The sequence below is a fragment of the Strigops habroptila genome, chromosome 1 (assembly GCF_004027225.2).
Source record: "Strigops habroptila isolate Jane chromosome 1, bStrHab1.2.pri, whole genome shotgun sequence".
Lineage (NCBI taxonomy): Eukaryota > Metazoa > Chordata > Aves > Psittaciformes > Psittacidae > Strigops > Strigops habroptila.
Genome location: NC_044277.2, coordinates 47514644 through 47527983, shown reverse-complemented (window position 1 = coordinate 47527983; position 13340 = coordinate 47514644). Strand labels below are relative to the sequence as shown.

The following is a 13340-nucleotide window of genomic DNA, read 5'->3' as shown; positions in this document are numbered from 1 at the left end:
GAAAGGGAAGCGTGTGGCCTAGTGCTATATGGCCTTGGGGTGCCTGGCCCTGCCTGTGCAGTACTTCATCATGCTAGATAGGGCCTGCTTGGTGACATATGAAAGGCTAAACATGGGTGATGAACTAAGAAATGTGAAGAAATCACTTCAGAATTTCTTTGAGGATCGTTCTGTGACTGTCAGGATCTAGAAGCCTGTTGAAAAGCTGAGGGCTAAGTGTTGTATAGTTAAAGGAAGCAATAATTTCAAAGAAGAATATGCGGATTTTGAAATCAGACTGTTACAGCTAGTAGGAAACATCGGTAAACTTCGTGAAGTGACTTCAGTTGGTATAAAGTGGGAAAAAACCAAGTGTTAATGGTATGATCACAAACACTTGAATTTTCCACTCTTTCATTAACAGTTTCCAAACTTCTCTCTAATGCAGAACAAGAAAATTAAAATTACTTTGGTCAGTTAATTGTCACACTGCTATTTAGATGACATTTAGATTATTTTTTTTTTTAACATTCCCTTGGTATCTTCTACTTGGGGAAAATGAACTTTAATGATTTGTTAGGGTTTTTTTTCTCAAGTTAATGCCTAAACTTTGTGATCCATTAATCACTAGTTGAGTCACAGGTGGTTTCCTAGATCAGCTACACCTCATCTACTTTGCTTATATAGTAATGTTAGGGTTGTGACTATTTCTAATGATGTTTCTCTAGTGGCACTTACATAGTTTAAAGGTGTATTTGTAGGAATAGCTTATTTGACCACTACTTCATGATAAATATTTTTCCAGTATGTTCTTACACTGAACTGTTCATTGTAGTTCTCCAGCATGGGTACCCCAGAAAACCTTTCCCAAGGCAAACTTTATCTAACCAAAGTAACTACACCAGAGTTTGATACAGCAGCAGACGTAGTCCTAAACAATTTCAGCAACTTCAAAAGTACCACTAAAATACGTGGTTAAAAAAACCCAAACCCAATTAAAAAACCCCACTGATTTACTGGCAGATAGGTCCTGCATTGATTTATTGAAACAATTTTACACAGTTACATTACCTTGTCTGCATAGTAAAGCTCTTTTGCATTCAGCCTTAGCATCTGTACTTGTGATAATAAAATGTTCTTCCTCTCAGGGAATGAGATCCATATATTAAGGTGTGTAGTAGTCTGGCATATTTTGGGTCATACAAGGGTTTCTTGTTCTTGGCTTGTCTATCTTATGGATAGACTATTTTAAAGTAAAAATTTTGCCATTCACTTCCAGTACCTTATTGACTGTTGTTCTTATGGAAGTTTGAAATTGTAGCCATTACTTAGTAAAAGAAGTAGGTGAACTGGAAGAGGTCCTGCTGCAGCTGCCCAATTCCATGGTTATGCATGTTCTTTTTCCAAAGAGCATTATCCTTTAAGGTTTGAACACTCAGAATCAACAAGTAATTCTAAATGTCTGAACTTCTGGGTGTTCAGTCTGACGTATGTGAAACCTAGGTGCCTGATTGTTATTTTTTTTTCAATTACCTTTGGTTTTTTTCCCCCAGAAAGTACTGATCCTTGTCCCTAAGAATCTAATGTTTCAGTGTTGTGTGTTTGCAAAAACTAAAACCTCAAAATGGAAGAACAGAGTTGTTGATACCCACTTGCTGCATAAGTGAAATAGACCATATAGGTCATTCAATCAGTGAACAAAATGAATCCCCTATCCCTTAAAATAGCTAGAAACAGGCTGTCAAAGTGGAACCATGTTTGTATTTTCATGCTATTTCAGACAAAGTGAAGTGCTGGCTAGTTGTTTTGTGGACACTTTTGGTTAGAGAAATTGCATTCTCTTCCTATTTTTGTTTGTAAGCATTTCGTAAGTTTAAACTTCCTTTTTTCTAAGAACAAGCTTTCATGTGGCTTTACAGCAGTTTTGCAATGCAGGATTTTGTCATTTGGGTGTGATGCTTTGGCATACCTCTGCTTTAAAGAACCTGTGATTCTCGCTCTTTGATTATTAGCTCTGCTTCAAGGAGGCTGTATCCCATCACTTATGTGGAACAATTGTTTCCATCTGTAAATCAGAAATGTTAGAGCAGCAGTGGTCATTACGTGTCAGGATCGAAGAAATTAGCAGTTGAAGTCCTTGAGATGTCAACAATGTTTTCACAGAGGAACTGGTAACCAAAGGACACAAATAACCTATTCCCCATGTAGAGCAGAGCAGCTGCAGACACACAGAATATATATATTTTGATCCTCAGATTTTCATCATTGCCTATAATGCACTTGGCTTGTTAACAAGGAAATCAAGGACCTAAATTCTTAGAAACTGAGCTATAAAGCATTTTGTTTCTCAGTGGAGAACAGAATCTGAGAAAGAAAACTAGTCAGCCTACTCTTAAAAGCAGCTGGCTTGCGTCCTAAGTCACCTCTTCTCTGAGACCATAAGCCATTGCTCAAAAAAAATATACAAGTATCTAATGTTATCTGATGAGGTTTGGGTGTGCTGAAGTATGTTCTTGTGAAGTATGTTATTCTGAAGACAGTGTATTGCTGTTGAACAGACTGGAAGTGCTGAAATCTTTTGTCTCTGAACTATAGCAATTTCAGATTAGTATTCCTTTATTAATTGAAAAATGTGATGAGAACAAAATAGACAATTACTTGTAATCACAATAACCCTGTCATTTTCATAACTAACAATCATTTAGTTTGTTGCTGACGTAAGTCATCCTTTTTTATTTTTGTGTAAAGTTTATAGATATTAAGAGAAGTCGTAGCCTTCGGTATGTTTTTATGCAGAAGAGATAAAGATTTGCCTTTTCCTGTTAGGTATGTCTCACCATATTTGCACATTTCTGTGGTGAGATGAAGTTAAGCAGAATCAGCAAAAGGACCCCTGATGGCAGGAAGGGAATGAATTTTTGCACTCTGTTATCTGATGTGTGCTGACAGGAGATCTGCTTTAGATTTGGCACAGATTCCTCCCCTACCAGGTAACAAGGGGGGGATCAGCCTCTGCTTTTGAGCAAGTTGGGGACACAATCACTATACTACTGTTAAGTGCATTATTATAAATATTGATATTTTAAACTACCACCAATAAACAATGTAATAATCTTACCTATCAATGTAAGCTATGATGGTTTAGTATTTTCCTGCAAGTTAAAGATTTATAGATAAGAATCAGAGAAATATATTGAAAGTCGACTAAATCAGAATGAAGCATCAGTGTTCTTCAGTCCAGAACTTGATGGTGCTACCTGATAAGAAATCAGATTGCATTAAACAAATTCTGTGTATGTGAACTAGCAAGTGGGATCCAGCAAGGGAAAGAGATTACAAAAATGGCTCACAATAACTCTAACTTTAAAAATAATGTCCTAGTAGAATATATAATGTTAAAGTGAAGCAGCAGTTTTAACAGTTTTTGTTATCAAATGTAAATTTGTAGAAGACAATATAAGCTGTATACATATCCCCTACTTGTGGAATAGTTGTCTTCTCTCTTTCTTCTACCGTTTTTGCTTTGCTCTTCTAGAAATGAACCACGAGTATGGCTGAAACCAGATTAGCCATTACAGGACTGAAATCTCCTACAAGGTAGTATCAGAATCATTTCTTTTTCTTTGTTGCTCAAATTTAAGTGATTGGACCAAGAGCCAGAGTTTATACCTGGTCTCTGATTGGAGTATTTTGTTAGCAAAGTACCCTCTAAAGAACTTCCGGGTGTTTGTAAAACAGAGACTTCAGATGGAAGAGTCTTAATGAATTCAAGACGGTTGAGCAGTGGAAAAGAACTCTTGTCATTCTTACAAGCTTCTCTTTAAGAAGTGCTGATGAGACAGAACATTTTATCTAAATGTTCTACAATGTATCTGGAAATCTTCCGTGCTAAAATATGGGAAGGTCACTTGTTTTTAAAAACTACTGCCCTTAATTTTTAGAAGTGAAGATAGTTGTATCTCTAACTGCAGCACAACAATTCTGGGCTGCTTGTAATTTCTTGATATTGCAAAGCCTGAATACTTCAATAAGCAGGTAATTCAGGGTGGTGCTTCCACTATTTAGTATGTGTTCTTGTTTAACACCAGGGGAAGAAAGAAGGGAAGAGAAAGCCAAAACATTTACTTGTGGATCCTTTTGGTGTATTAATCTGTGTTATGCATTTATTGTCTAGCATGTCTATTTGAAGAAAAATTCCATACCTTTTTATAGGGTTATCATTGAACGGTTCATACACTGCACCAGTAGAAAATTAGCAGTTTATTATCTACTTCACATATTTTTCTAGCTAGATGTGTTCTAGACTGGTTTAATCATAGTGTCATGGTTTAAGCCCAGCTGGTAACTCAGAACCATGCAGCCACTCGCTCACTCCCCCACTTCTTCCTCCCCCTCTTCCTGGAGGAATGGGGAGGAGAATCGGAAGAATGTAACTGTCATGGGTTGAGATAAGAGCGGTCCAGTAACTAAGGTATAATACAAAACTACTACTGCTACCACCAATGATAATAACGATAAGGGGAATAACAAGGGGAGAGGATACAATTGCTCACCACCTGCTGACCGACACCCAGCCCGACTCGAGCAGTAATCTGGGCCTTCCAGGTAACTCCCCCCAGTTTATATACTGGGCATGACGTGCTGTGGTATGGAATACCCCTTTGGCCAGTTTGGGTCAGGTGTCCTGTCTCTGCTTCCTCCCGGCTCCCCTTCCTCCCTGGCAAAGCATGAGAAAGTCCTTGGTCGGAGTAAACATTACTTAGCAACAACTAGAAACATCGGTGTTATCAGCGTTGTTCCCAGGCTAAAGTCAAAAACACAGCACTGTACCAGCTACTAAGAAGGAGAAAAATGACTGCTACTGCTGAACCCAGGACATATAGTTATAGCCTCCTTGTTTAATACTCATAATACTCTTCTAATTCAGTTCCTCAGCACTGAAGATTTTGGATTAAGATTCAATGAGAATCTTTCTATTTATACTTTGTAAAGCAGCTTCAGAGAGAAGAAAAGGGTCCAAAGCAGTATACTCTTTTGCAAAAAGCTGTAATTGCACCATTCTAAGACACAGTGGTTACAAATTACATCAGTATCTTAACTGACACTGTAGCTTTAATAATTTCAGCATGGATTCTCCAGAAGTTTCCAGTAGGAAAGAATACTGAAGAGCTTGGATCTTCTCCCCTCTTCTGCAGTTGAAAAGGGGGAGTGTTACTGGGATGGGGAAACCCGTTCCAGGACCCCTTCCTGACTGTGAGGGCAAGCAGCCCCATGTCTAAAAGAAGAAAACCTTTTACATACTTGCCTCTAGGATATGTGACTCTGCACAGCTCTTGAGCACCCACTGATAGAGGTTTGCAGCAGGTATATTGTGTGTGCCTCTGTGTGTGTACACGAGCTGCCCTAGGTTCATTGCTCCTTACCAAGTGATGGCCACTTTGAATGCACAGCAGTGAGCTCTTGCTTCCGTGATAAGGTGAGACCTGTCACAAAGGGTTGGTTGTGTTAGGTATTGGGAAAGAAAAAGTATAATTGGGACATCGTAACAGTTTATATAGGATCTATTATTTGGCAGTGTCCATGGCAATTTTCATTCTGTTCTCTGGATTTGAATGCAGGGAAGCAGTGGCAGAAGGACTGTTACCCTTCTTGGAGGCCTATAGGAGCCCTGTAATGTTTTTTATGATTAATAAAATGCACAAGCAGAAATTCTTGGGGCAAGAAGGTAACTATTTAGAAGAAGAAGTGAAAATAAAATGACTGACTGTCACTTCTAGTGCCATATTGGAACCTTGACGCACAAATTGCTGGAGGCATGTGGAGTACACCAATAGTGTATTATGCCATGATCTTACACAATTTCTTAGGCTGCAGTGAGTTGAGGCAGATGGAATACAGGATTGTACAAACCCTTAGTCTGACCTTACATTTGTTCACCACTTTATTTTCTTTTCAACCACACAATTGCTTGAAACTCCAAAATTTCATGTAGATGAGCATCAATACTCCTAGCAGAAGAAAGGCTAGTGGTATTACTTAGTAGTTGTTGCCACAGTGTGTTTTCTACATTTCCAGCATTACCTGGAAACAAAATAAAGCTTAAAGCAGTAATGGACATACATGCTGTGAGAATATTTGTATGGATAATAAAGTTTTGCATTTATTGTACTGCTGCCACTCAAACATTTAGTGAAAGCACTTGGCAAATGCTAATGAATTTGTTCCCACAAAAGAAGCATAGGCATGACAGCCAACATTTTTCAAATTTAAGTATCTAAAATTAGACACCAAAGTGTTTTTAGAAGCTATAATAAAAATGATTGAATTTTTACAACTGTGGAATACTCACAGCTCTCTGCAAGTGGCTTCATTACTCATACAAAATATAAGCACTTGTGAAAGACATACGTTTTCTCCTACCAGTGTGGAAAGAAAAGCCTTGTCCTATTAAAGTTAATTGCCAAGCTCTCATTCATGTTCAGGGAGTCAGGATTTTGTTCTTTGGTTTCGGGACAGTGCTGTGTCACTGGGGCTGCCGCTAGGAGTTTTGAAACTGATTTCAGTGAGAGTTTTGTAACTCACCTCTGAGGGCTGGGCCATTGCTAGTTAACTGCTCTGGTAAGTGACTGTATATATGCTTATGTACAGCATATCAGTTTTCAGCCCTAGGGTCCACAGAAAGAGGAACAACACAGCAACAACAAAGTTGACCATGCTTTTGGTCAACAAACAATTATAACGCAATAGAGAGGGACCACAAACTTGCCGAAATACAGTAAGACTAGATAAACAAGGATGAAATTGGAAAGTAGTTTAAATTCTCATAAGGATATGTACCCAAGATTAAGGAAAAGTATTTCAGAAAAAGTTGTTGTCCACAATGCTAGCAAGAAAAACACTTCTGAGAGGGAGGGAACGAGGGAGGAGGAGAGGAAGGGAGGAAAGCAAGAGAGAATCTCAAATCAGACCTTATGATCTCCACAGATAAGGACCAAGTTGCTTGAAGAAAAACTTGCATTTTAAAATACGAGCTTGGAAAAACTGCATATTTCTTACTAGTTACTCTTCTAGAGGTATGCATGCTTTAAAAAGATCTTAGGAAAACTGGATTTATCTAGAATCAGAACCTTTTCATTTTTCCCCCTCCTATTTTTTTTTTTTTTATTTTTAAGATTTATTGGATTTTTGACCCATCCTGTTTATAGACCTTATGAATCATAAACTTCTGGATAAGTCTGCCAGATGCAATTTTCTTCCCAGACTGATCTGACCTGGGTAGGCAACATGCACAACAGCACTGCTGAAACTCCGCTTACAGCTGGAACATGGAATGAGACTCGGTCCACACAGTCACCGAGCTCTGAGTTTTCCCTGGGTGTGTTGGTGCTGCTGGCTTTCCTCATGGTGTTGCTCGCTTTGGTTACCATCCTTGGAAACGCCCTGGTGATCCTGGCTTTCATCACGGACGGAAGCCTCAGGCATCGGAGTAACTATTACTTTCTCAATCTTGCTATTTCTGACTTTGCAGTAGGTAAGTCACAGCTGTGGAGGCACGTACTACTTTTGTCCTGGGAATCTTAGGAGAAGCAATGGGGTTTATTTTCTGTGTGGTTTCTTCTGAGAGAACTGTTTCCCAACTGTGTCTCTAAGGGGAAAGTAAGGAATGGTGGAAGCTGCATAAAGTTTTTTAGCAGCCTATTATTTTTCAGAAAGAAATGGATCCTTTGTCAGGTAAACAGGTAATGTTTAACGTTGTGACTTCAGGAAAAAATACTACTGTTCATGAATATATTCAGAATCACAAAGAATGAGAGTTGTTTGTGAAGGGTCTTGACTAAAGTCTAGGTAGTCAAACTGAATACAGCATACATTATCTGGGAGATCTTGCATACATGGCTGATACCTTCTATTTCAATATTTCTACTATCATAAAATAATCACCTGAAGTTTGTAACTAAATAGCAATGAATAGTTTTAACCATTTTGCTGTATATGCTCTATTTAAAGTCGTACTGTAGAAATATGTATTTGTAGAGGTAAACAAAAATAAAAAATTAACCAGTTTCTAAGAATTTGTTATATATTTCTTCACGGGGACACATTTTATTCTGAAACCTCTACTAAGAAATACTACAATTAAAATGCTAGTGTGATGTGCAATTGGAGATCAATGTATTGTAATACTCTGTGAAATGTTTAGTCTCTGGTAAAAGTGTTGTTAAATTACTGAGTATGCAGAAGGATAGTTTTAAACAGGTGTAGCTATTTCATGAAATCTATATTCTGACTTGTTGCATCACAACCAAATCTTTTAAAACTGTTTTTATTCTACTTTTTTTTCCTCCACTAGTGAAAAGGATACTGAAAGAACAGAAGAAACTCCTCTTAAAATTTGTTGCCAGTGTCAGAAGTTCTGTTCGAATCATAGCTTCTAACAGTCCAGTCCTCATGATGTACAGATCTCCTTGTATAATGTTTTGATCCTTTTCCCCATATGCTTTGGGTTCTCTTCCAGCTCATAACTGCCTTGCTGTGCTGCAGATCACACGTACAACTATGGTACACTGGAAAAACACACACCAGTGAACAGAAAAACAGTGGACAGAGTGGTGTTCGGTCCTCTGGCTCACAATCTAGCACCATCTTGAAAAAATACCAGCATCTAGCTAAGAAGTACAAAGTAAATAATGTCCTCTATCAAAGGGGGAAGTAGAGCTTACTTGGCATTACCTGATTTCCATAAATTTTTGTTTAGTGATATTATGTTTATCTGAATGTCTAGTTTTTCATTCTAAATTTGGTTAAAAGCTTTGCATGCTTTAGAGTCAAATTGATTTGTATTTCTGTAACTACATAATTTAGATTCAGAGTATACCTAAGTTATCCTTAATTTGTGCTCGAACTAATTGCGAAAAACACACACTTGCATGCTTGCAGAGCCCTTTGTGTATTCTTTGAATATATTTAATCTACCTCATTTTGACCTTCAACAACTTTTTGCTTTATGGATCTTCTGGATCTATAGCTGGATTTGAATAGAGATTTTAGGGAAATAGAAACTCTTAAGACACTTTTCAGTACCTGTTCCAAGAATGCACACTATCATGCAGTAAATCTAAGCTGAAATAATATTCCTCCTGAATGCTAAAATCTGTAGTATAACCTTCTGCTTGAAAGAGCTAGTGCTAGTTGCTCTGTAGATGCAATGATTCCATTTCATTGCAAGCAACACTGTTTACTCTTCAGCCTTGTAAGGCTGCATTGGGACTGTGTGTGTAGTGTGATCACCTAGAAATTCATTAAAACGAGGTCATATTGGCACTTTCAAAACAGCTGGGTTTAACAGTCTAAATTTAGATATCCATGGGTATGGGTCACTCATGTATGTTCCCACCACTTGTTGTGTTCCCATAGATAATACCCTATCAGCCCCCCACTGAAAAGTGGTTATGATCAAGAATTATGATGAGAAGAAATGTTAGGCTGGGTGTACTTAATTAGCTGTGCAGGTTTTGTCAGCCTTTTGATCTTATAGTTTTAAAGATTAGTCTGAAATTCATATTGTATTTCTATAAAAGTTAATTCTGGAGCACTTTCAGACACCATATCATGCTTCTCAGAGGATAGAAAAATGAAAATTAGATAATTTATTGTAGAAAGCAGTTAGTAAATTACACTGGGGGGAAAGATGGTTTTGTTTGTTTTAATTTCAGTAGTTAATACCCAATAATGTTTACTTCAGCAGATTAAAAAGTCGGCTGCTCCTTCCTTTAGCAGGCGATATAAACAGAAAAAGTAATAATTATACACAGTAAACGCAATATGCCTTTCAGAAAGGTATTAATTATGTTACTGGTGCCTAGTTTGTAGTACAGTGTTCGCTGGTTGCATGAGAATACAAAGCCTTCCACATGGCAATTCCAGTCAGTATCATGCTTCTATCAGATACTGCAGAAATGTCTCAATGCTTTCACAAGCACTGTTGCAGTGCTTACTGATGTGTTTGTTTTATTTCCACAGGTGCATTCTGTATTCCTTTGTATATCCCTTATGCCCTGACAGGGACATGGCACTTGGGAAGAGGCCTGTGCAAGACCTGGCTAGTTATGGACTATCTCCTGTGCACAGCTTCAGTATTTAACATCGTTCTTATCAGCTACGACCGTTTCCTGTCAGTTACAAAAGCTGTAAGAGAGCTTTTCTAATTATTGCTTTGTATATATTCAGATTTCTATAAAATTCAGAGTGTTCACAATTAACACTAGAAGTTAAAGAGTCCTTCATTATTGTACCCTTTTTTTTTTAAAGAAATGTTGATGTTTCAATGTTGCATTAGGATTTTGAGACAGGACAATGTCTTGCCTATGATTTCAATGTTTTCCTCCTGCTGCGTGGATTAGAAATGATTTAATTACACTATAGAGGAGGTGGGAAGGTCAAGGTAGGAAAGAGGCAGCAGGAGTGCGAAGAACTTGGGCTTTGGTCATTAAAATAGTGGTAATGAAAATTAGATTGAGTGAAGGATGTGCTTAGTCTGGGGATAAATTTTAAAAGAAGAGGGTATGGCGAGAGATGTAGGATGGACTGGCTGAAGGTCAGATGAGGTTCTGCACTACTGCAGGGGGTGGTTGACATGTGCTGCCAAGAAGCAGATGGGTGGAAATTAATCCCTTTAAGCAAAAAGAAGAATGAATCAAAATATGTGGAGAAGTAAGAGGTACTGCTTGAGTATTTTCATTCTTCTGCTTCAGAAGATATCTGAGGAATCCAGTGGTAAATATTATCATTCACCATTACTAAGTTCTACCTGATGTTTGATCCAGATGGAAGATGATCAACATCCTTTGCTTTTAATGAGTCTGCTAGCTCAAGTGGGCTGTGTTAATCTGGGAGGTTCCTGTTTGGCAAGTGCTGATACAATGCATCACCTCTTTCTCTTCTTCCCCACTGTTGTGGTTTTAGGGTTGGTTGGGGTTTTTTTAAGCTGAACAATAAATTACAAAAATTCCTGTATTGAAGAAACAGTAATATTGAAAAATATTCATCAAGTTGCAGGGCTCAGACTGTGAGAAATTTAAATTAAAAAGACCTCTGCAACAAAACTCAGTTCCATGTTCTTACGTACTGTTGCTGGTCTTCATTTACATGATAATATTCTGCTTTTCTTGTTTAGGTAATTAGGATGGAGTGAGTCCAGGAGTGTGTAACATAGGGCTGTTATCCAAAGAAAAGATATTATGCTTCCTCACAGACTTGGGATCTACCTCTGCCTCTGCTGCAAAACTAGCTTGTGGCCAGAGGCCAGTCATTTCAGACTTAACTGTTTGTGAAGCTGTGCCAAGCTTCCTGTTTTCTGCCTACTAAACTGAAATGCTTTTGCTCTTGCAAAGGGATGCAAATTTATTGTTGCAGAACTGGAGTTGTGCTCTGAGGTGATGTGACACTTTAAGATGTAAAGAAGCCTGAATCTTCAGGCTACAGATGTTTAAAACAGAGAATCTAACATAATATGCAAAACACCGCACTAGTGCTGTTGCTCAGTGGTAAAATAGGGACAATGCCACTCATGCCACATGTGGCTGTGAAGACATAATTCATTAATATTTGTATAGCATGTAGGTGCTACCCTAATGAACAGCAGAGGAAGCTGATGAGGAAAGTAGTACTTCTGTGTTGGAGTAAAGTCTGGGATGACAAATGTTGAACAGTGTGGAGGAAATAAAATTGTTCAGCTTTGCATTTACTGATCATCTTGTGCTCTGAAAGATGCAGGGGACCAAGAGCTACAACTGTGTATTGTACATACTGGCTGAGCTATTACAAGGGCAGTTTTAACTATTGTATTTCCTAACAATGGAATGGATAAATGGAAAAATGGAAAATTTTAACTCTTAGTATTTTTTCCAAAGATAGATACTTACTGCTAGAGAGTGAAATAAATTAATGCAGCCTAGATAGACACAAAAACATTGAGATTTGCAAGTAATACAATGAGGTGTTTACAAGGTAATGTTTCAATAAAGTAAGGGATGTCAAAGCTTACATGTGGGATAGATTTTTTTGCTATGGCAAGAGGAAAGAGTATTAAAAATTACATTGTCTAGTGTTTGCAGTCTCACATGGCAACCCGTCTACTTCTGGCAATCTGGCTTCTACTTTTGTCTGTTGAGGAAGGAAGTCCCACAGCTGCTTTCACTCTGAGCCTGGGCATTTCACGAATCATAAACTGATTCTTTATTGCTACCTTACTGTAGTAAAGACGAAAACAAGCCATGTCCTTTCACACCTGGAAGCCAAATGGAAGTTTAGCCATCGTAATTTCTGCTCATCTCCAAACCCAAGTATTAAAATAAATCACAGAGCTACAGTATTTGATGAGCAAGACTAAGAGAGTTTTTCAGGACCTTATGTAAGCGAAGATGGTTTAGGTGTCTGGGGAACTACAGAACAAATATTGTATTTGACTTAACTGCTTATGTTTTTTTGAGGTAGTTGTTCCAAAATGTCGTCTCAATACATGACATATCCTTTTCATTCACAGGTATCTTACAGAGCCCAGCAGGGAACAACGTCCAACCCTGTCATCAAAATGGTGGCCATCTGGGTCTTTGCCTTCCTCCTCTACTGCCCAGCAGTCCTCTTCTGGGAGCACGTGGCCGGACACAGCGTGGTACCAGCAGACCAGTGTTATGCCGAGTTCTTCAACAACTGGCTCTTCCTCCTGTGTGCATCCACCCTGGAGTTCTTTGTGCCGCTGCTCGTGGTGACCTACTTCAATGTGCACATCTTCCACAACATCCAGAGGCGCCAGTGGCGTGTCAGCACACAGGACTGCAAGCGTCCGAGGACCAGCAGCCTGTCCTGGAGATCCTGCCTCTTGCCAAGTCCAGGAGCATCTTCTCCTCCATCAGAAGCAGAGGACAGTGTTTCTTCATTAACGAGGTCATGGAAACCAGCAGTGATGGCTAACTGTCCATCTCCAACACAAAACAGCTCCACAGCTCTCAAAAAGGACTTCTCTGTTTCTTTCTGCTCAAGGCCTGGGGCAAAACTGCAGCAGGACAAGAAAATAGCGAAGTCTCTTGCCATAATTGTGTGTGTATTTGCCATTTGCTGGGCCCCATACAGTTTACTAATGATCATTCGTGGGGTCTGCCAAGGAGAGTGCATCCATAAGTCCCTGTATGAAATAACCTTTTGGCTTTTGTGGCTCAATTCCTTTCTGAATCCGTTTCTCTACCCTCTTTGTCATGTTAAATTTCGAATGGCTTTCATGAAAATACTATGTCCCCAAAAGTTTGTAACATTGAGATCACCTAAGACACCTTCTTTTTAGAGAGTTAAAATAAATGACTTACAGA

The 13340-nt window shown here is 38.6% G+C and overlaps 1 protein-coding gene across 1 annotated transcript; it reads left to right on the top strand.

The window, feature by feature from the left end:
- The first annotated feature begins 6913 nt into the window (after positions 1-6913).
- LOC115616829 (histamine H3 receptor-like) lies at positions 6914-13340 on the top strand. Its single transcript, XM_030506588.1, has 3 exons — positions 6914-7510; positions 10000-10166; positions 12521-13340. The coding sequence occupies exons 1-3, from the start codon at positions 7222-7224 to the stop codon at positions 13313-13315; spliced, it is 1251 nt and encodes a 416-aa protein (XP_030362448.1). The 5' UTR covers positions 6914-7221; the 3' UTR covers positions 13316-13340.

Excerpts from the sequence above, each read along its gene's own strand:
- LOC115616829 (XM_030506588.1), top strand. The coding sequence starts at position 7,222 with ATGCAATTTTCTTCCCAGACTGATCTGACCTGGGTAGGCAACATGCAC. Across the intron at positions 7,511-9,999 it reads TATTTCTGACTTTGCAGTAG|GTGCATTCTGTATTCCTTTG; the intron begins GTAAGTCACAGC and ends TTATTTCCACAG. Across the intron at positions 10,167-12,520 it reads TCCTGTCAGTTACAAAAGCT|GTATCTTACAGAGCCCAGCA; the intron begins GTAAGAGAGCTT and ends TTTCATTCACAG.